Source organism: Colias philodice, chromosome 13, assembly GCF_061535455.1.
Source record: "Colias philodice isolate Cphi_HAF_F1 chromosome 13, ilColPhil1 Martin Lab GWU primary, whole genome shotgun sequence".
NCBI classification, from domain to species: Eukaryota; Metazoa; Arthropoda; class Insecta; order Lepidoptera; family Pieridae; genus Colias; species Colias philodice.
This window is the reverse complement of record NC_143098.1, coordinates 10,523,938-10,548,144: the sequence shown is the minus strand read 5'-3', so window position 1 is coordinate 10,548,144 and position 24,207 is coordinate 10,523,938. Positions and strand designations below refer to the sequence as shown.

Below are 24,207 nucleotides of genomic sequence, written 5' to 3'. Positions count from 1 at the left end.
AAACAACTTAAGAAAATGTTAATTAATTTGTGTGTTACATTTAATTGTGATATCAATAAATATTGTTTTAGATAAGCAAAGTATATTGCTTTAGACTTATAATTAGTTAATTGTTTACAACGGGAATCGAACCCATCAGAATTTAATATATGTATAGAGCTTATTAGCATAATATAAACGAATCATGGTATTGTTACCAGTCAAAAAAATGAAAAGGATAGGGAAGGTATGTCAAGTAAAATAAAACAAAATATTTGTGTAAAAAGTATTTTTAATGGGAATGGCTGCCAACATCACAACAACTGTATAAACTGCATTGTACTTCAGTTTTATTAGTTTTCTTTACATAATTATTATATAATAATAAAACTAAATGAGATTTTCATACGAAATACGTCATAAAATATACTAATCGGAAATCCAATGAAAAAGTTAATTGTGTTTTTTGAAACATAAATAAGAACATTTGATTATAAATGAAATTAAATTCCAGAGCCAAGATCTGAATTTTTATTTATTTATAAGAAATTTTACTTAAGATATTGTTATGAAAATAATTTATACATGACGTACTTCGTACTTTGAGTGTACAATTTTAGATTAAACTTAACATAAAGTCCTTAAAGACAAGAAACGAAAAAATCTAAAAAATTATACATTTTGTAATATAAAAAAAAACTTTTACATAAATTCAACCCAATTTTTAACATATACCCAATTTTTATTTTTTTTAATAATTAAAAAGATAGGTACATATTGCACATTTTATTTTGGATCCAATGAGATTCATAGTAATTAACTTACAAAGAGTAAGCAGGACGAATTCGAGCGACCATTTTAAAGGGTTAGAGTGAAACAGCATTATAAAATCACTTTTACTTAAAACAATGTGCTTAAATTAAAATATTACACGTAGATTATACTTAAACCAAATCGTGATTAAATTTGTCATTTGTTGGTAATTTTTAAACACCACAGACAATTTTTTCATTTTTATTATTGTTTCAAAAGTTATAGGTACCGTCTGTACTAATTACAGATGACCCTTAAATAATAAAAAAAGGAATTTTATTTTTCAAAAGCGTATTTTACCGATATTTCTTGTTAAATCAAAATATGTACGCAAACCATTTTGTACCTATTTCGAAAATTGTCTACGGCGTGCTTTGAAAGGGGATAGTGATCACTTCTATTTAACATTGATAGAACACTTAAAGCGTTTTGTCGTCTAATCTTGCATTTGTTTCTTAGTGTTGTTTTGTTAAGCTTAAATCTACTAGGATGACCCGAATCAGGAAGACAGAAAATTAAAAGTTGGTCAGTCTACTTCATACAAACATTTACCGCCAAACTTTCAAATTTGGAACACAATGTGACCATAGACAGAATATTTTTTTTAAAGTAGGCACCGACAAATAACCATTCTGCCTTTCTCGTCCGGTCCGAATAAAGCTAATCTTAAATTTACTTATATAAAAATATTGCCAATCAATTGAATAATTTGGTAACATAGCCTTAAGTATAAGATATATAAAGGCAAAGTAACATACATTCGCTGCCCTATATCATGGACGTGCTTATAAAAGGCGATCTTAACCTAAAATATTACTTTAATATAAAGTAAAATAGTTGTAATTGAGATTTGGTGAACGAACTAGCTGATTATTATTATTTCGTGGACACAAATTACAACGGAATGTTTTATGAACGTCGGAATGCTCATAAGAGAGATGTTTCAAAAGGCATGGAGCTTTGGCTTATAGAACTTCGTAAATTTCAAAGTTTACGAATATCCTATGAAGAATATATATTAATAATTGGAAGATTTCTGCATGTTATTTAATGGTAATGAGTAACTATGAAAACAACGCGCGAAGATATTACAAAAAAAAAATAAACACTTTCATGGCTCTATTATCTATAATTATCATTTTTCTTATTAGAGAAAAATTATAAGCCCCATATGAAACATCTCCTTTCACATATAATTAAATTATAGGCAAGCAACATTGAATCGTGATATTTTTTAATATGACAAACGAAAACATTTATTGCCATACATAAATTGTTGCGCCTCTGTTGTCTATGCTTTCATGCAATAAATATAATATGTATATAATTATGTACGATAACATCACAGCGAAAGTATCACTGAATATAATTTATAAACACAAATAATTTGACACAACAATCGTGCATGTTAATTATAAAAATAAAATAAAAAGCCACACGTAGGTATTTTCTAAATGGTGGGTTGCTTAAAATTATTATATTACGACATGAGACAAAATAACGTGACGTCGACTCATTTAATATGGATTGATTCAATTAACAATCCATACTTTAGTAAAGTTAAACCAGTTATTTTTATGTCCTCAAATATACAGACAGAAAGACAGGTGAAAAGTTTTCTTGTATGAATGTTTTGAGTGTGTTTTAATTCTCTTTTTATAGAAGTATTTGAGTCTACTACATATTTTAAAAATGTCTTTTATGAAATAAATTCATTTGGTATAAGCTTAGAAAATGTGAAATTTTCAGCAGAATTATTTTTCTTCTCAAACATTGAAATAAAAAATGAAAAATACTTTACTATAGATCAATTCAAAAACGAAGAAGTTTATTTTTAATAATTAAAAAAATGGTTATATTTTCTATGTGCGTTTTCCATAGAGTAATTTACTGTAGAATCATAGACAACAAACGACATTTGCACGAAAATAAAAAAAGGAATTCTATGACACAATTTCACAGCAGCTATGAACACTGTAGGTGTAAGAAAATACTAGAACTTACCTTTTTATAAAGCGGTAAAAAATACAGAGTATACTAAAAAGCTACCATTGCCATGTGCAACTACCAAGCCACGTAGCCCCCATGCAAAGTTTTCATGCAACCTGTAAACTGTTGTAAAGACAATAATATTCGTTATCACTGAGGCCTGAAACTAAAAGGAAATTTGAAGAAACGAGGCATTATTTATATTATTAAACAGAAGTAATAAAACTTTTAAACAGTTTTAGGCGAAAAGAACATCGCTGTAATTTTTCACTACAACATTAAATTTTTTATTGAAATTGCATATTGTTAGTTACCTAGTAGTATTTTTAGCTGATTAGATAATTTGCCAAAAACCTTCCCTTTTAGCATCAGACCACAGCATTACAATTTACAAACACCAGTTAACAATAGGAATGCTTTAACAATAACCATTCTGTGTATTCACACGACTACAAACAACATTACTCGATTTAAGTTGCCAGTTACAAAAAAAATTTAGCAGCCCACATATATTGTCGCCTCCCACCGACCCAGTCTTGATTCTCGGGCTATCCTACGTGCGTCTAATTCTAGCGAAAACACCTAAATCTATTAACGATATATTATCTTTATCTAGTATTGTTTTCGCGTCAAAATTTCATTAATTCGACTGACGGCAATTACGTCACAAGCGTGCTGCAAAATCTTCACAACAAAAACACAAATTATAACGTCAAAAGTTTTATAACGAATATACCAAAATACTATACTAAATACATATTTTATATATGGCAAACATATTCATATTAAACATACATAACACTTTTTTTATTTAATTTAATTTAAATAAAACCAGAAAGCATCGCTTGTAAAGATTGCCATCGTCAAAAATTCAGATTAAAAACTACCAGTACCCAACATTTTACTGATAAACGGCTTAAATCTAACCTATAAAAGCCCTTATCTATATGTTAATTACAATTAACAACGCTTCATTTGATATCTTATTACGCTCATACAAAAATAAGTTAATTATGGTTAAAACTTTTAAATATTCTGTTACAAGAGTACTATAGAAATTGACTGGCTCTTTAAATTAATAAGAATAGAATTATATATAGAGACGATAGAATGATTAGATCGAAGCTTAGAAACAGGATTAAAATAGGTATTTAAGAAAAAGATAAAGGAAATTTTCTTAAATCTACATTAAATAAAATAGAAGACAGTACATACCATACAAGGAATTCTATTAAAATGTGCGTTTTATACCACACTAGGAAAATATTTAATAAACACAGCTAGGAAGTGCTTCTGAGACACGCATACAAGACCGATAGCTTGACCAGAATAATATCATTTATAAAGCCAGCAAGATTAAGAAAAACGAGCACTGTTCACCAAATTAAAGATTTTGTACAAATATTGCTTCATTATTTATAATTTGCCATCAAATATATGAAAATTCTCGATATGATTTAATTTTGCGAACAGCGCATAGTTTTTAAGGGACAGGGTTAAAATTTGATATATTTCATATTCTTTATTCTAAGGCGCTTGTGATATGCTTATGACGTGTACAAAAATAATGCTCTACCAATTAATAACAACCACTTTATATAATATTAGAATTTTATACTATTGTTTGCACAAATATATGTGATGATATCATATGCTTCATAAATTTTACTCGTGAGCACATTTCATTTACACTACTAGCAACATTTTCAACATATTGTCTCTGGTCGCGGTTCATATACAAGCTGTGGTAACGCGGTCACTCGTTCACATTAAATTCTACTTACATTTTAATATCATAAGCAACAATGACACAAATACAAAAATATATAAGCATATCGTATATTATTATTAAAATAAAACTGCAATAATATTTGGAAGGAAAATAATCACAGTAAAAAATCACAATAAAACATCATATCAATCCATTCACTTGAGATCCATATTAACACTTAAATCCATAACACAAGTATTACTATCTATGTACACAGCTAGCAACATTAACAATTTATTGCGAACGGTAAGCAATATCACTAAAAAACCTCGTGCCAGGGTTGCCACAGTCGAAAATCCGGAATTTACGTATTTATAACAAGTTGCATTTCTAATATATATGGCAGCCCCAATACTTTTAAACTTACGCTAAGTTCTCTCTCAGTTTTATAAGCTAAGCCCATTCGAGTTGTTTTTTAAATGTGCAAGTGTTGCTATATCGAAAAATAATTGACTGAATATTTGATTGACATTGAAAGGTTTATAGGTAGATAAATTTTAGACATCCCTGTGTATGTTGAAATAGTATAATACCACGACCATTTGAAAAACAACTCGAAATGTATTAAAGTTAGTTGCATTTCCAAAAGTCATCAATCATTAGGATATTCTATCCGCACCACATTACACTCTGATATGTCCATTATTACCCTTGCCAAATGCTTTGGACATAACTCCTTACCAATAACTTCGCTACGCAATGCTTGTAACACAAAAGGAGCTGGTAACACCAAGTTATAATTTCCCAAACCCTTTCAAATAAAAACAACACTTAAAAAAAAATTGCATCGCTCGCAAAATTCCCCATTCCACCATCGTTTTCGGATCATGACAAAAGGCCAGGATCGCTCAGATAGAATATCCTAAGGTTGAGTATGGACGAGAATCAAACGCGCCTGGGTTTCCCGGGGCCGGGGCATTCCGCCGACTTGATGATATGCCCATACCCCTCCCTGGGCACCGGGTCGGTTTCCATGAAGCCCGGGTTCAGTATAATGTTAGGAACTAGTTCTATGACGTCTTGTTCCTCTGTGAAATCTACATGGAGCAATGCAGAGGGCAAATCATACATACCATAACCAGTGTTAGTGTCCCGCGGTCCAAGCGTGCGATAGAAGGAAAGAAGAAAAATTTTGAATGAATAAAATGAATCAATTTGCGTTTGAGGTTATGCATCATGCTGTCGGGTGTTCACTCCTGTGTGCGGAGTTTGGGACAATGCAAGTAGAGGTTTTTAGTTTGAATTGAAATTACAAACGGTTAGTTGAAGAAGCAATACGCAAAGAGATGAAGCTTAAATTCTATGACCTAAAGAGCTCTTTTTAAGTTATTTTAAGCAAAAAAAGGCAATCAATTTGAAAATGAAAAAATTCAAAAAGCTCGTCGTGAATTCATTCAAGAATGGATACCGCTATTGCTTCTTTAACTATCAATATAGAAAATTAGAAAAAATAAGAACTTGAATATTAAAACCTTACCTATACAGAAGTTGACGCTTCCACAGGAGTGAACCTTCCCATATTAAAACGCTTTAAATTCTCTTTCGCATACAAATTAGTCATAATATATAAGTTTTGGGTATATTTAAAAACTATAATCTAATTCTGCTGTAAATGTAAAATAATACTAGTCTATGTTATAACCTGTGCCAATAAAGAATCCTCTGCAGCTATCTCTTTTCCACCAACAATATAATTATATCTCTATCCCGCTCACACATATGGACTGTGATTTATTTATTCGATTTGTTTATTTATTGGCACGGGTTATACTTATTTGTCCTTCATTTTTGTAATTTCTGGTTTAACTTTTTTTTTATCTACTTGATGACTATATGATCAGGCTATGACATTTTATATGTATAAATATACATATATACATAGTAAATAACTCTAATGTCACGTTATTCTGCCTCATGAATTTCTAAATAATAATTAATATTATCTTAATTCACTATCTTTACTTTTAAAGTTTATTGAATCCTATCATAAATGAGATTTCACTAAATTATTATGTTCAAATATATCTACGAAGTGTATAATAAAATCTATTAGTGTAAATATAGTATAGAAATTCCTAAACTTTAAAGCTGAAATGTGCATTAAATATAGACTCTATTGTGTAATAGGATAGGTATATTTTCGCGTGGAACATTCTAATAGGGACTTTAATATTGAAGGCATGTCTTATATGTATATTTTTATGCTTAATAGGTACTTATTAAGTTTGAACTCACGAGGCAAGAGATAGGATAATAAGCTAATCTAAATGTACAAAAAATGTGATTATTAGATTCTATAGAATCGTTTTACATAAAGTTTCCAACCTTTTTTTTAATTTTCACAAATATTTTAAATCGAATCACAGACCAAAATCTAAAAAAAATGTATAGACTGATATGATTCATTTATTTTTACTTCAAAAATTATAGAACATTTGATAATAGTATATTTTTACTTAATAAGTACCTAAAAATGCAATAAATTATTTAATTTTATATGTCTTAGAGCGTATACGCACTATGCGGGTAGCCGCATTGCGGGTAGCCGTCCGGCTGACCGCAAGCACAATTATGTACGTAATATTCATTTCTATGCGCACTGCGATGCGGCTACCGCAACCGCACAGTGCGCATAGAAATGCGGCTACCCGCATAGTGCGTATACGCTCTTAGCTTTTATACTATTAAGGTAATTGTTTGCTAAAAGATATGTGTAAAGTGGTCCTAAGCGGTCATAAGAGTTGGAGTTAGATAAATAGTACCCTGGAAGCTGATTGGTGCCAAAATAGCTTTTATCCTCATATAGATAGAGTCGAATATCATTTGAAATATTAACTTTAGCATCGGAAATGTGATTATGCTTATATTTATTTATTTATCGATTCGATTTATTGCTAAACTCGATTAAAGCTATACATTTTTTTGCAAGGCTTATTAGTTTTCTTAAAAAAAAAATCTAAATTTCACACAAAAAACACTACACATTATTGTTTTTTAACTAATAATTTGGCAAGACCGTCGTATACGCTAATAAAATTCCTACGGCTAGTTAAAACATATTTTTTTCTCATGTCTATGACATTGTTTTTTCTATTTATTATCCTCTAATGGAAGCATAAGCTATTATTGATCTCCAACACCTCAAAATTTATAACTACTCTAGCGAAAACTAGCGAAAAATATTAATTTGCCAAAGGACTGATGTCCAGGCACAAAAAAAAATTGAAATCTACGATTAGCTAACTACGGAATAATTGACTTTTAGTAGCCGTTGGTCCATGACTTACCTAGAATATGTTAAGAATACATGAAAAAGTGGAATACATTTGATAATAAGTAAAAACCCTAAGCCGTATAAGCGTGCATTTAAAAGATACGCTTATTCTAAAAACAGGAAGGCACAATGCTTCGATTAGAACATTTATTTTAATCAAAATAATGATTTGAAAAAAAAACAAGAAAAAGTAAAAAAATTAACAAAACCTTTCAAACTAAAGCCTAATTTAACGATTAAATTAGTTTGAATTAGCTTTTAAAAAATTAGCTATCTAATAAAGTATACATAAAGCGTATCTTTTAAACGCATTAAAATCCTAATAATATTTGAAGAATTTAATGCAGCCGAACATATTGGCACTTGTCATTTTAGTACATTATAGAAAAGCGTGCATTTTATCAAAATATTGAAGTGAAGTTCATATATTATTTAGATATGTATAAAAGTTAGTAAGGAATATATTTTAAACGCGAATTTTAATATAGCGTTTTATAATTGATTGAAAAAAAAAAACATTTTTAAAATAATTTTCAAAAGCTCAACGTAAATTTCCTATTGAATATTTTATTATGGAATCAAAGAGAGCAAATTATTAACATGAATATTTATTTTAAAATTTTTATGTTTTTAGAGAACCAAAAATATGTATTTTTTATGTTGTCTAATTAATTATTTCTCAAATCATAAATAACACGTTATAGGCCAAGTTAGTTTAGTGCAAAGATCCTTACATAAATTTAGCTTTAAAAACCATACCCTAGGTATAAATATAATAATTACTTTCTAGTAATATTGCATTGCTTTTGTATTGCTCATATTATTGTTCTTGTACTTAACGGTGCACTTACATCAAACGAACATAGAACTAGAGCTAGAGCAAGAGCATTCTTTCGTGATCTTTTAGTGTAAACGAAAAATCGTATTCAGTGTTGTTCAGTAGTAGAACATTGCATAGAATATTTTCGAACGCACTAAGAACACCGAAAGAATGCTCTACGCCTGTTTACACTAAACGAATTTGACATAGTGGGGTTAGAATGAGCATTCGGTCGTTTGATGTAAATGCATTATGCACCGTAATATCCTAAGAGATATAAACGCCATCTACAACCTAGTCTATGTGAATTGTCTATGACAGTCACAAATGATATATGTCAACCATAGACAAATTTTAACCATAGACACTAACTATATATTAAAGAAATAGGCCTATTTAAATTTATTTTGCACTCTAATTGGCAAAAAGTCAATTGTAAATATATAATATCTCATTTTCTATCAGAAAAATTTAATGGAATGTTACCATTAAATATATCTCTACTAATATTTCAATGTACTTGTATCCTAAAATCCTATAAATTAAAGGCTACATTACTGCTCTTCATAGAAAAAAAAAGACTCGACTCATTCTACTTTCCAGATCTTAGATGAATTAAATTGTTATCACTTTTTGTAGAGTCACCATTTACCCGCTACGCATAACTAGAAAGTAGAATCACGCCTATTGTAGAGCCTATGTAGCGCAAACTCAACGTAAAAAGAGAGCCACACAAAACTCTATCGCTCTACCACCCGCTAAGTATAACTAGAAAGTAGAGTCACGCTTAGAGTCTATAATCTACCCGCTATAGGTATATTAAGAAGAGCTGGAACGTCAACACATTTACACATTGCACTGTAGTACGAATATCTAAAAATCTATGAAGAATTTTGTGATACAGTAAATGGAAGAATTATAGACTATTTTACAGTATTTAATAAAATCATTTAATTTTTTGTTCATTTTCATTAGAAATGTCAATTTTTCTCACCAAGGTGGAAATTTGGATGACAAGGATCTTGTTAGAAAAATATAAATTTTGACTAAAATCGGCATTTTTACCAATAACAGTGTGATAATGAGCTTTTACTAAATCAGGCACACTTCTCGAACTCTATATTTTCTCTTGTATCGGCTTTTCGGTAACATTTCAAAAGAAAAAATTTCATCTGATCAAAGTAACGATACCACAGCTAACATTTGACAGTATGTACATAAACAAAATGATGTCGATAAAAACATTTCAGGTCGTTTGAGAAATTTGCCATTGCCAAAAAAGTCCATTATCACACTGTTTGTATGCATTTTCTGAGTAAATTTACTATGGTAATGTATATTATATTTTAGACCATTAGAAAGTAGATATTTCAACGAACAAAAAGCCCCCAAACTTTTTGTAAAAAGCTGATATTTCGACGTCAGAATTTTCGATTGAAAATTAGGTTGTTTTTTTGGTATTAAGTTGAAATAAGGCGAAAAAATAAATATTTTCAATCAAATAAATTACAGTGTATTTGAGACACAATAAGGTAACTTTTCACCAAATATAGTAGAAAAAAAATTTTTTTTGAAAAAGAAATAAAAAACCAATAACTTGGTTTTTTGAATATTTCACCTAAATTTTGAGGTTATGTGAAAAAATTGTTAATACAAAAGTACAACTTTTGTACTTTTTATTACCTACAACTTTGCCATTGAACTTTTTTCCATAGGACTTGTAGTTTTGTTGGAAATCAAGATAAACCATTTTTTAGCCTTAAAAGCTCCCCCCCTCCCACTTCCCGAACTCGGATTGTCTGTAATTTATTTTTCCTTTAATTTTTATCACATTCTCCTCCTTTTCTAATGGGTTTCATCCTACTACTATGTTTTTGAGGTTTTTATCATTTTGGAAGGGATTGGCCCTGGTGTATGTTGGGAGTGAGCGCACGTGTTATTTGTATTGTTTTTATGACCTGAAATTTAATTATTATTTGATAATTGAATAATTATTAATACTTTTATCCAATTGATTATTATTAGAATAAATAATTAACTTCATCAATTGATTTACTTTTAAATTATAATTTTACAGGTAAATTATGAGAGCTTTCATAATTATATTTGCATATATTTATCTACAACGCACCCATTTTACAATTCAAGTCTAAAATGAAACTAGAGTCGCATTTATTTTTGAACATACTGTAAGTGAAATTGCATAAGTGTGAGTACTGTGAACATGCCAGCTTTCCTTAATTGACCGATACATATAACCAGGATATAGAGACAAACTCTACCACTCTATAACGTTATGAAAATCAGTGCTGAGGTATTGCCTCAGGTATCCTGAGTGGCTTCCTTTTTTAGTGCACGCAACCACACATAAATTTATGTTTTCTATTATCTATTTATAATTTACAATGCTATTTGATATGTGTGTTGTGTGTGTTGGAATAAATGGTTTTTTGAAGTGAAACTTGCGTTACGCTACGCCGTACGCGTGACATTTTTGCGTTACGCCGTACGCGTGCCATTTATCGTTACGCCATACTCGTGACATTTTTAAGGTCATAAAGAAGTTTCACTTCATACGTGTGTACACTAGTACACGCACATTTTTTTTTTCTTTCTTATAGAGCCGACTCTACAAATAGAACAGAAAGTAGAGTCTCGGCAGCGGCTGGGGCTACAAGGCCGGCTCACCTGAGCGCCGCCACTCGCGGCACAGCACCGCGCACGTGCCCGCAGCGAGCACAGCGAGTGTTCCCATGACAACGCACACCGCGGCCACCCACGTGCGTGTGTCGAAGGTTTCAGCACCTTCGAGGAAGTGCTTGTAGAGCTCTGTGGGGACAAAGTGTTGTAAGTCATTAAACGAGCACAGCTAGCGTTCCCATGACAACGCACACCGCGGCCACCCACGTGCGTGTGTCGAAGGTTTCAGCACCTTCGAGGAAGTGCTTGTAGAGCTCTGTGGGGACAAAGTGTTGTAAGTCATTAAACGAGCACAGCTAGCGTTCCCATGACAACGCACACGGCGGCCACCCATGTGCGTGTATCGAAGGTTTCCGCACCTTCGAGGAAGTGCTTGTAGAGCTCTGTGGAGAGATGGTTGGGTGTGTTTGGTATAAAGTTACTCTGTGGAAAGGTTTGTGTCTGGAAAAGCTAGGTATATAATGTAAATCATTAAACGAGCACAGCTGGCGTTCCCATCACAACGCACACCGCGGCCACCCACGTGCGTGTATCGAACGTTTCAGCACCTTCCAGGAAGTGCTTGTAGAGCTCTGTGGGGAGATGGTTGGATGTGTTTGGAAAAAGTTATATAATGTAAATCATTAAACAAGCTAGCGTTCCCATGACAACGCACACGGCGGCTACCCAGGTACTCGTATCGAATGTTTAGGCACCTTCCAAGAAGTGCTTGTATAGCTCTGTGGGGAGAAATTGATGGGTGTGTTTTGTATAAAGTTACTCTGTGGAAAGGTTTGTTTTACGGATGGTGTGTTTGCAAAAAGTTATATAATGTAAATCATTAAAAAAGCTAGTTTTCCCATGACAACGCACACGGCGGCCACCCATGTGTGTGTGTCGAAGGTTTCAGCACCTTCCAGGAAGTGCTTGTAGAGCTCTGTGGAAAGATGGTTGGATGTGTTTGGAAAAAGTTATATAATATAAATCATTAAACAAGCTAGCGTTCCCATGACAACGCACACGGCGGCTACCCACGTGCGTGTGTCAAATGTTTCAGCACCTTCCAGGAAGTGCTTGTAAAGCTCTGTGGAAATGTTTGTTATATGGAAAGTGTTTTTGGTAATATAGTAATGTGATGAAGGTCATTAAATAGTTTAGTTTGTAAAAGCTTACGAGTGAAAAGCAACAAGAAAAGTGTAGACCCGTGTCTGTTTTGAAATATATACAAGAGGATACGATTAAATTGTAATAAAACCATAGTAAATTGTAAGTTATCAGTTTGCATTGGTTAGAAATAAATTTATATAATATAGAGTGAATGAATGAGCTGTATTCTATTACGGTCATTACGAAGATACATCAGATACAATATGACGGTTGATCATTGAACCATCGATCGCTTTAGAGTCACATCACATCATCCATCACGATACACCATCAGTAACCATAGCAATGGTTACCATGGCAACACTCACCAGCCTCCAGGTCGCTGAAGAGCGGAGCACTTCCAAGGGTGGCCCTGGACTGAGCACGTTGTTCGCCCACATACATAACCAGTACACAGACACTTCACATCACCGGTAACCATAGCAACAGTCACCATGACAACACTCACCAGCCTCCTGGTCGCTGAAGAGCGTGGTGGCGAGCACTTCTACGGGTGGTCCTGGACCAAGCACATTGTTCGCCCACACTCGGAACCAGTATGACGCGTTAGGTTCTAGGTGGTACACGTCAATCTGCCGCTGGAATTATGTAAGGATATTGATTATTATGTACTAGATTTCCGCCCGCGGCTTCGCCCGCGTTTTCAAAGGAAAACCCGCATAGTTCCCGTTCCCGTGGGATTTCCGGGATAAAACCTATCCTATGTACTAATCCAAGTTACCCTCTATATGTGTGCTAAATTTCATTGTAATCGGTTCAGTAGTTTTTACGTGAAAGAGTAACAAACATCCATACATCCATACATCCATACATCCAAACATCCATACATCCATACAAACTTTCGCCTTTATAATAGTATTAAGATAAAGGAGGATTATTTTTGCTAAGTAAACATCAATTTATGTCAATACGATTCCTTAAAATTATCCTGAGGTTCAAACTACATCAATAATTTTTAGTCAGTGCAAAAATATATCGTTTGCTTATTTTTTAGTGCCTATTATCTATTTCTGCTTCTATTCGGTTTGTGCTGCTTCACAGCGCGGTGAATTCTACGATCGGATGCCTACCATCATCGGCCACATTCCAGAGAATGATGGCCAGGATTGGTGACGCGTGGACTGTCACATTCTAACTCTTAGTAACGCGTTCCTAACCAGAGATATTATAAACTTACCGAATTAGGACTAATATGGTTGGGGCTGATCGGCCGCCACGCCTCCAGGCTGCCGTTCACAGGCATCGCGGAGCGGTACTGCGCTGTGAAGTCTATGATCGGATGCCCACCGTCACCAGCCACGTTCCATAAAATGATGGCCAGGATGGTCGACGCGTGGACCGTCACATTCACTAACGGAGGAGGTTCCGCTGAAAAGGAAAAGGATAATATGAGTATTATGTTATTCACTAATGGGGAAGATTCTGCTGGAAGGAATAAAATAGAAATAACTCGTTTTGAAGTTTAAGATTGAAATGGTAGTGGTCTATTGTTATGTTAAGGGCCGATGCCATGAAATATGGTTGTTTTACCAATGTTGTTAATGATAACATTAAAGTATTTTGTCTATATTTCCGTTTTATAAGTTTTCTATGTCGGTAGGTTTGAAGCAGATATATGACTTATTTATTATGGAAGTTTGCCTTGCCGGTCTTGCCTTGCCTTTGGTAATACATATAATAATACATACACACCAAAATGAGTAAGCAGTACATCCGTAGATATAAAATGCACCAAAAATATATTTCAGCAGTGAAATATTGACGTTTCTCATAATTAACGAGATACCGAGAGCTACTCAAAATTCGTTAAGCATAGAAGTACTTGCGGTTTTAATTACAACTGCTACACAGAACCCGTGCATGCCGAAAAATTAATGATCTGTTTAAAGGTGCTGACGTTTTTTATCTCCGCTCGATGTTGAAGCTGTCCCAAATTAAATAAAACCGGCCAAGTGCGAGTCGGGCTCGCGCACAAAGGGTTCCGTAGCAGCAAATATAATAAATTACAGTTAAATCAACCTATCTCAAAAACTATAAGAGATACTTTGATCAAACCAAAAATCGTTGAAAGAGTTAATTAGCATGCATCACCTCTATTTTTTTTAGAATTTTATACCCCGTAGTTATAAAAATAGAGGGGGGGGGGACATACTTTTTACGACTTTGAGAGCTGATATCTCAAAAACCGTTCACTTTAAGAAAAATGTTTTTTAGAAAACTTTATATCATTTTAAAAGACCTTTCCATTGATACCCCACACGGGTATGTACATCGAAAAAAAAAATTTCATCCCTCAGTTACATGTATGGGGGGCCCCACCCCCAATTCTTTTTTTTACTATTTAGTGTCATATTTTTGTAGCGGTTCATACAACACATATTCCCATCAAATTTCATCACTGTAGTACTTATAGTTTCCGAGTAAATCGGCTGTGACAGACGGACAGACGGACAGACGGACAGACGGACATGACGAAACTATAAGGGTTCCGTTTTTGCCATTTTGGCTACGGAACCCTAAAAACGCGTAATGACCTAAAATTTAAGAGATCCGGATATTGCTGAATATCTTATATAGTGGACCCAAGAAACTCTACACGGACAAGTATTTATTTGCCCTTAATCTTTTTCGAAATAAGATTGTTATAATCTACTAGCGGTCCGCCCCGGCTTCGCCCGTGGTACATATGAAAAATAGATGTTGGCCGATTCTCAGACTTACCCGATATGCACAGAAAATTTCATGAGAATCGGTCCACCCGTTTCGGAGGAGTATGCAGACTAACATTGTGACACGAGAATTTTATATATAAGATATTCCTTAAATTTAAATGTGTGCGTGTACTAGTGTACACACGTAAGAAGTGAAACTTCTTTATGACCTTATTTTAAAAAAAAAAATTTACTATATGCAACTTTACAGAAATACGTCGAATCACGCGTGGTAGGGATAAGAAAAAGATGGCGCCATCTTTCTAACGGACATCTAACGGAAAAATGTCACGCGCAACGAAAAAATGTTACACTAATTTTTCGAATGTATGTTTTTCATCTTATTCATCATTTATCCAAGACAGGTACTTAAGTCTTTTAATAATTTTATCAGCGACCCAACCCTGTTGGATTAAAGGCAACATAAACAATATAAACAGGCACCATTAAAGCACAAAGACAATTTATTATAATACTACCTCATTGCATGTAAATGATGGCCTGATGACGGGTTTCGGATAATGCGACATTGCATAATGAACGGAAAGTCAATTATTTGCCGTATTATTGCTGATGCGTTCTAGAAACAAATAAATATGCAATTCCACTTTGGTACTATATAACAAAGAATTGTATTCATTTCGATAATTTTATACAGGTATAGCTGGAGCCTGCGCTTTTAATGAAGTGGTAATTGGTATCTTTACAATGAGAAGTAGCTTATGGGCTTACTGCAAAACCAGACTATAGTCTTAATCTGTATTAAATTTTATATGAAGTAATCCAACCAGCATGAACATAGAACATCCATTTATAATCTCTCATCTCACGTATTCATTAGTAACATTAGACAAGTGATAACTGCGTTAAAAACAACCGACTTCAAACTTGCACTTGCAACATTTACAATTACAGACAAAAATACTCATAAAATAAAAACTACTGGGCCTATCCGAATAAAATTTTTATGGGACCAATTCGACACCATCCCGCATCGAACAAAAAAGAATCACGTAAATCGGTTCAGAAACCTCGGAGTAATCGGTGTACATACATAAAAAAAAAAACATACCGGCCGAATTGATAACCTCCTCCTTTTTTTTGAAGTCGGTTAAAAATAGTATAGTATAGATAAGTATACATTTGAAGTGTAACTACAAACAACAAACAAATAATCATATCATAATAGCCGCAATAACTATCATTTTGTACATAAGAGACTTTAATTTTCAAAGAACTTAATTTATTTCAATCTTCTCTTTGACGGAACCCTCCTTATATCCTCCATCCACTTTTTCTAACTCATTTGCATCATAGATTTGGCTTCCCCTAGCCTATCCTGTAAGGCAGTATCGATCGATCATCAGTAGCGCTTGTATGCAAATTCACGACCAGCACGCAAGGGCCCACTTTATTTGCATTCACTTATCCGTTATTTTGATTTGTCCGGGATTTCCATTCCACTCCCAACTCTACAAAGGCTCAGTTCAATGAAAAAAGATATTGTAGATAGTACCTTTGTTTAGTGTTGGCCGGATTTCCTTTTTTTCAGTCTATTCCTGGTCCTACAAAGGTTCTGTTCAATGGAAAAAGTACCTTTGTTTTGTGTTGGCTGGATTTACATTTTCCAGTCCATTCGCGGTTCTACAAAGATTCGCTTTAACTAGGGGAATTACTTAAAAAAGTGAATGGACGTATCTGTTAATTTGATTTTGCTCGAATTACCATCCATTGTAGTGTAGCTGTTATTTGTTGTGTATGTTTAAAAGCTAGCAAACAGTATTTGACTAGAATACTGAATGCGTTGAGCGAAATTAGTTTGGTGACGGTCGGAGCAGTTGGTTAACATATTACAAGATAGTCGGTTTGGGTTTGATATTTTTAATCTTTCTAATAGGTATTACTTATAATTAGACATCGGATTATATGCATTTGCATATTTGCATATGCAAATGCATAAAACTCACTAATTACGGCGTTAGTGCATATTTTAGCCTTTTTCCCCAATCGTGCATATTTCGTTATGTAGCGGGAGTTTTGATTGGTCGACTAACCTTTATTAGCCAATCAGAACGCTCAGCGAGTAACAAACCCTATTTTGGCATGGTAAAATGGCAAAAAATTACAAAATGGGCTCCATTTTAAGTAAATTTTGAGCCATTCAAAATAGGGCTAGATTACCCTTTTGAGGCTAAAAACTTAAAACACAGGTTGAATTCCAAAAAAGGGCTAGATTTAGCCCGGAAAGGTCTAAGGTGGCAAGACTGGGCTGGCGGGTGACTAACGTCACAAATTTGCACTCGAAAATTTGGTAAAAATGCTTAATTTTATATTGGCACAAAAACTATACTTAATTTCAAGAAAATTTCACTGTTTTTGTACAATCTTTGATTTAAATATATAAAAATAATAAAAGTTTTTTGATTTTGTATTGTGCATATTTTAGGCATATCAGTCGTTTTTAGTGCATATTTTGGCCTTTTTAAGTGCATATTTGCATGCATATTTTGTCATTTTGTTAGTGCATATAATCCGATGTCTACTTATAATATTAAACGAATATATTTTTTCAGTATTTAATGCACCTTGCCCCTTTTTATACATAACTAGCGGTCCGCCCCGGCTTCGCCCGTGGTACATATTTACGTTTTCTCCACATAAGAACCATCCTCGTACTTCAAGGAATATAATAAAAAAAGAATTATCGAAATCGGTTCAGCCGTTCTCAAGTTATGCGCTTACCAACACATTTTGGGATTCATTTTTATATTACACTGTGTCTCCTTGTCCACCAGGTTGTCTGGAAGATTGCTGTTTGAGCGACAAGACGCTTATTATTTATTTATTTATTATTCGACGGTCTGTCTGTAGTGCTCTTTGACTTATTGTTTATTCTCATTTGTAATTTTCTGTGGTGCACGGTAAAGAATTTTTGTTTGTTATTATATTATTTTAATAACTACCGGGCAAACGTTGTTCTGCCACTCTTATCACTTAAGTCTTAGGTTTGAAAAATATATGTTGTGCGATTGTTAGGTCTACCCGATAACCACGAAAAGTAAGCAGTTTCGTGAAAAGTATGCTAAAAATAAGAAAATGATATAAAAGGACTAACATCGATCCGTCTATAAATCTATTTTAATCACATTTATTCCTGCGATACTCCACCTTATCAAAATAGAACTGTTAGAATATTTTAATCACGCTAATGTATTTCTGTTTACGAATCGATACTAAAACGTTCATCTGCAAATTGTGCGCTTGGAAAGGGAGAAGCCCTGACGCCGTTTTTACCTAACGACATAGCGACGATGATATATCGGTCATTTATACTTGATGATATATCGTGATATCGTAACTCATAATACAATTTTGTCATTGCATTTTGGGTGTATTTTGAACATGGGTGTATGATCTGTTTTTAGAATAGTTTTATTGCAGAAACCACTACCTACATTATTAGTGCAATTAGGTTTGTACATAAATCATCCATCAAAGCTTGAGTTTGAGATGTCGCATTGCTGAATAACACTTTTAGTCAATAAGTGACGTTATTAAAATCGCATTTCAAAAATGACATTAATTATCTTACGTCTCATAACATGATACAGAATTTAGGGCAATGTTCTACTTTTGTCTTGTTAAAATCGATCAATTATCTTCAAAAATAATTGTACGCTTTCCGATACAATTTATCGTTATCGTATCGTTACATGGAAACGAATTTATCGTAGACGTGTGACAAAATTTGATTAATTGCTACCCCGTCACATGTTTTAGGGTTAATCTGTCTGTCTGTATAATTAAGGTATAACGATATAATTTGCTTATATTTGTGTTTGGAGAAGGTTTTGCGTTTGCGTTTTATAGCAGGGCTGGCAAACAATTTTGTTTGAATTTTGAAATAAATAAGTTTAAATGATTACCTACTATAAGATTGATTATCTATACTAATATTATAAAGCTGAAGAGTTTGTTTGTCTGTTTGTTTGTTTGTTTGTTTGAACGCGCTAATCTCGGGAACTACTGGTCCGATTTGAAAAATTCTTTCGATGTTAGATAGCTCATTTATCGAGGAAGGCTATAGGCTATATACCATCACGCTACGACCAACAGGAAAGGAGCCACGGGGGTGAAACCGCGCGGAGCGGCTAGTTAATAATAGAGATAAAAGTATATTTACTATGGCTATTATAAAGAATTAACCAACTTATAGGTTATTACATGTATCAATGTAAAGACCTACAAGTAGGTAATTCATTTGCCAATTTCATCAAATTCTTAAACTATATTATCTAAACATATAATTACAAATTGATAATAAATATAACTAGCAGAATAAAACTAAATAACATGTAGGTACTATTATACTTATATCTACATATCAAGCGACTTTCATGTCGATCATTTTGATTGGAGCCTTATCCGTCGTTCCTTTGAGAAATATCTTTTATACGCCGCTTCATATTGACAAGTGAGTCGTGTTTGCATACGAGTTAGGGAGCGTCCATAAATTACGTGAGGTGTTTTTGTCCATTTTTTGACCCTCCCTCCCCCTCTGGTGAGATATCATGAGATTTTATTGAACCCCCTCCCCCCTCCCCCCATCTCACGTGAGATTTTTCAAAATGTGGGTTTCTTATGTTTATTTGTCAATGTAAAAAGAAAAAAGAAATTGCTTCGTGCTTTTGTTAACGACTAGTTAAAAATAGTAATTAATATTGCTGAAAGTTATAATAAGGGCCGATTTTTCAATGCTTGGATAAAACTTATCCATCCACATCCATCCAATAAAGTATTACTTACACGATAATATTAAAATGTCACGTAAACTGTAAAATACGGGCAATTAGAATACGTTTTTAAAATGGTAGTTTTATACATTATTCGACGAATAAGTTTTATCCAACCATTGAAAAATCAGCCCTTAGTGTTATAACAAGGTAACAATAGAATATTTAAAATAAATTTGGAAAATCCAAAAGTGCACGCCTCATAATTTTTTTTTAATAATTATTTATTAATTATTATTTTTGTTTATTGAATAACAATTAAACCACATCGAATCAGACCCTGAAAAATGAAAGGGTTCTATTCCTGAGCATACTCAAGCGTAAGAGAAAAAAAAAGACTCGATTAGTAAAGTATTTCGGTCGCTATCATGTTAACAAGAAAATCCTCCGCACATATACAGACACACGGACGTCCAAGACAGAACTTTTTTAAACTGTTTTTTAACTAGTTTAAATAACAAAAATGACATCAAAAATATCATGAATGTTAAAAATAGTGTCTTTTCTTAATATGTGTGTGTATGTATTATCTTACAAGTGCAATGTATGATACATAAAGACATTTTAAGTTTGAAAAATCAGATGTTTTGCGCGAAGTGACAGTAGTACCCACCTCAACGCTTCGCTTATGAGGCGTGCAATTTAAATCTTAACCGTAACATTAAAATCTTAAGCATGTTATTTGGATTAAATGGACCAAAAGAGTATAATTATTAATTTGTTTTGTTTCAATAAAAAAAAAATTGCGTGATATTTGCCGACACCCCCCTCTCCCCAACGTAAGGTTAGATGAGATTTTACTCGACCCCCTCCCCCCCTAAAACAACTCACGTAATTTATGGACGCCCCCTTATACAAATATTATACGGAAATAAATACTTCTTTCCCAGTTTTATTCATATTGATTCGTTTAAAATTAAGTTTACCTATTTTATTTTCTAGGCAATATTTCATATTAATAGTAATTTTTATCCAGAAGGGTTTCAATTAGTGTCCGACCGAACTTTCGGTTTCGGTTTCGGTTTCGGCCGAGTTTCGGCCAAAAATCAAGTTTCGGCCGCAGTTTCGGTTTCGGCCAAAATCGGCCGAAACTTTTGCCGAAACCGAAACTTATTTCGCAAGTTCAGTGAACTTAGTTCACACACGTTCACGCTCGCCTTACTTCGTTTTCCTCGGCAACGCTTTGACGGACGCTGTCAAAACGTTGGTTGACCCACGCTGGTGGAAACAATTTTTGATTATCTATGTTGAGATTGGAACTGGGTGTAATAGTAATTAATAATTATTATTTTTATATAAGAGGTACCTAAAAGAGACTAATTATTCTTCTAAAGTCTTCTAAGTACAAATACCAATCCAAAGTATTGAAGACTCTTTAATAAAGAGAAAGATCTCAAAATACCAAAACTTAAGTATTTAAAGTAACAGTAACAATTACTGATTTGATTTAGATGACTGATTTTACTGAGAACTTAATTTGAAAAAATAATAAAAATTAAAATTGTTATCCATACTAATATTATAAATGCGAAAGTAACTCTGTCTGTCTGTCTGTTACTCAACTGACTAACTAAAACTTAACTACTGAACCAATTTGCTTGAAATTTGGTATAGAGATATTTTGATACCCGAGAAAGGACATAGGCTACTTTTTACTCCGGGACATAGGATAGGTTTTATCCCGGAAAACCCACGGGAACGGAAACTATGCGGGTTTTTCTTTGAAAACGCGGTCGAAGCCGCGGGCGGAAAGCTAGTTATTAATATTTGAAAAATATTATTTTTTTATTTTATATTAAATAAATGATAACAACAATTTTAATGTACTATGTTTTCATTTCATGCTCTAATTAAGGCAAAATAATAGGTAAAATGCACCAAAGTTCAGTATTTTTAGGAATTTCATACTTGACCACGTGAGTTTCGGTTTCGGTTTCGGTTTCGGCCGAAACTGAAGCCACGGCCGAACATTCGGTTTCGGTTTCGGTTTCGGCCTGGAAACCAGTTTCGGTCGGACACTAGTTTCAATTTTGTATTTGCTCTAGTGAAAAAAAAAATTGTACAAAAGGAAAAAAAAAAACCGTTCAATTAATTTTAACTTATTTTGCAAGCGCGTCACGTTTCACCCTTCGCTGTACAAATTTCCATATCCTATTTCAACTATGTTAATTGCTTTGTCCATCTTCAAATTGAAATTCTGTGAATTTTATCAAATTCATCCATTAATAGCGAACGTACCTTTACGTTTACCTACACACTTTTTCATCAAATAAAACGCTTTTATTATACAAAAGGCCTATCTATACTAATATTATAATGCTGAAGAGTTTGTATGTTTTTTTTTTGAACGCGCTTATCTCAAGAACTACAGCCCCCCTATGCAAGTGGCTTTCTGTTAGCGTAGCGTTCAATAGAATAGACTACGAATGTATGAGATTGACGTAAGCTGTAGATATGTTTATCTACAGCTTACGTCAATCTCGTACTCTCTCTCTCTCTGTTAGCGTAGCGTTCAATAGAATAGACTACGAATGTATGAGATTGACGTAAGCTGTAGATAAACAAGAATAGACTACGAATGTATGAGATTGACGTAAGCTGTAGATAAACATATCTACAGCTTACGTCAATCTCATACATTCGTAGTCTATTCTATTGAACGTTACGCTACAGAAAGCCACTTGCATAGGGGGGCTGGTCCGATTTGAAACATTCTTTCGATGTTGGATAGCCCATTTATCGAGGAAGGCTATAGGCTATATATCATCACGCTAAAACCAACAGAAGCGGAGCCAAGCGGGTGAAACCGTACCTAAGTATGGAAATAGTTAAGAGACTAAAGAGTCATATAGGCCTCTTTTGACCGAGGTGAAACATCGTATTACGACAGGAATTTCCTCTTCCAATTCGGACGAGGTCGGTAACATCCAGTTCACCATAGCCAAAACAAATCACTATCATCAGGGAATTGCTCTCATAGATTGGTAACAAGACAGACTCTGTCTCTACCAACACATGATCAGTGGTTACTGGCTGTAAACCAGTTACATCTCCATTTTAATTGGCGACAGATGTCCCATCTGTTACCCTAATTGCTTTTTATTGTCGTTAACGAAAGTAGGCAGCCTACCTCAACGTCTAATGGGTAGTTAAGGTCAATTTGTTTGGGCGGGAATATGTTCTATGTACAATTTGAAGAGTGCTTTTGAAGGAAGACTAAACTAGTCGAAAATGCAATGCGTAGTTTTCGTAACATTTGAAATGCCTATATTTTGTGAGTGTAGTAGCTTTGCTTCTAAGATTATTGAAACATTTTATTAGAACTGTTGAGTTAAAATGTGGAAATAATGTGGATAAATGTTTTTTGAAACACTACATAATACACCCGCAATAACATCGAACCATTTCTGCCGTTCTTATCAATTACAAATTTACCAGTAAATTTCTCAGTAATCTTTTTCCTATAGAATTCCAAAAGGTACATGGTACATGTTCTGTGTGATTGAATAAAGAAGAGCCTTACAAATTGATATTTGTAGGATCGGCACGCACTGCCAAATATGAAAGTCGATGGAAAGGGGAGTTTCCTAATTATGTACTTAGTGGCAATCAGATACCCTTCGGCAAATTCAATAACGCTTTCAAAAGTAAATTTATTTGGCAAATGATGGCTGGTATGTACATATTTAGGGAATGCCTCATTAAGTTTTCTTTGACTTGCGGAAATATCATTATTTGTGTTAGGTTTGTCTTTTTCTTAATATAGGTACACTGCCTTATATGACTGTCCTTCCGATAAGGGGTTTGTGTTTGTATGAATAACTTTGCCCCATCTAAATTTCGTAAATCTGAACATATCATTCTAGTCATACAAAATACACCTTCGAAATTACATATAAATTCCATTCAACAAAATTTCTACGCAAAAATATAACATGAACTGCAAGACGCGAGAAAATATACATCCTATCCACACCGACTATCTGGCTTATACTGAATAAATAACTACTGAAAATTTCAACACATATAAAAGTGTTAATAAAAACACCCAACACTGAAACTCTTGCATTCACCAATTAAGTGCAGCAATGCACTCAAACGCCTACAAAGATATGCTAACTCTTTTGAAACTGTCGTTACTCGTTGCATATGCAAGTGAGGCATTAATATTATAAATGGATGGAAGTTCTAGGAAAAGTAGGTTCTCTTTT

General features: G+C 33.5%; 1 protein-coding gene and 1 long non-coding RNA gene across 2 annotated transcripts in view; one reads left to right on the top strand and one right to left on the bottom strand.

Moving 5' to 3' along the window:
* Nucleotides 1-718: 718 nt before the first annotated feature.
* LOC149483646 (contactin-1a) overlaps nt 719-24,207 on the bottom strand; it is a 56,072-nt gene continuing 32,583 nt past the window's right edge. Inside the window, exons 4-8 of the mRNA XM_089702808.1 lie at nt 13,670-13,860; nt 12,941-13,070; nt 12,239-12,262; nt 11,335-11,451; nt 719-5,589 (exon numbers count right to left, since the gene is read on the bottom strand). Coding sequence (XP_089558934.1) covers nt 5,438-5,589; nt 11,335-11,451; nt 12,239-12,262; nt 12,941-13,070; nt 13,670-13,860 — 614 coding nt within the window. The 3' untranslated portion in view covers nt 719-5,437. The remainder of the gene's footprint in view (nt 5,590-11,334; nt 11,452-12,238; nt 12,263-12,940; nt 13,071-13,669; nt 13,861-24,207) is intronic.
* LOC149483637 (uncharacterized) overlaps nt 20,006-24,207 on the top strand; it is a 202,574-nt gene continuing 198,372 nt past the window's right edge. Inside the window, exon 1 of the long non-coding RNA XR_016316512.1 lies at nt 20,006-20,133. This is a non-coding gene — a long non-coding RNA (uncharacterized LOC149483637). The remainder of the gene's footprint in view (nt 20,134-24,207) is intronic.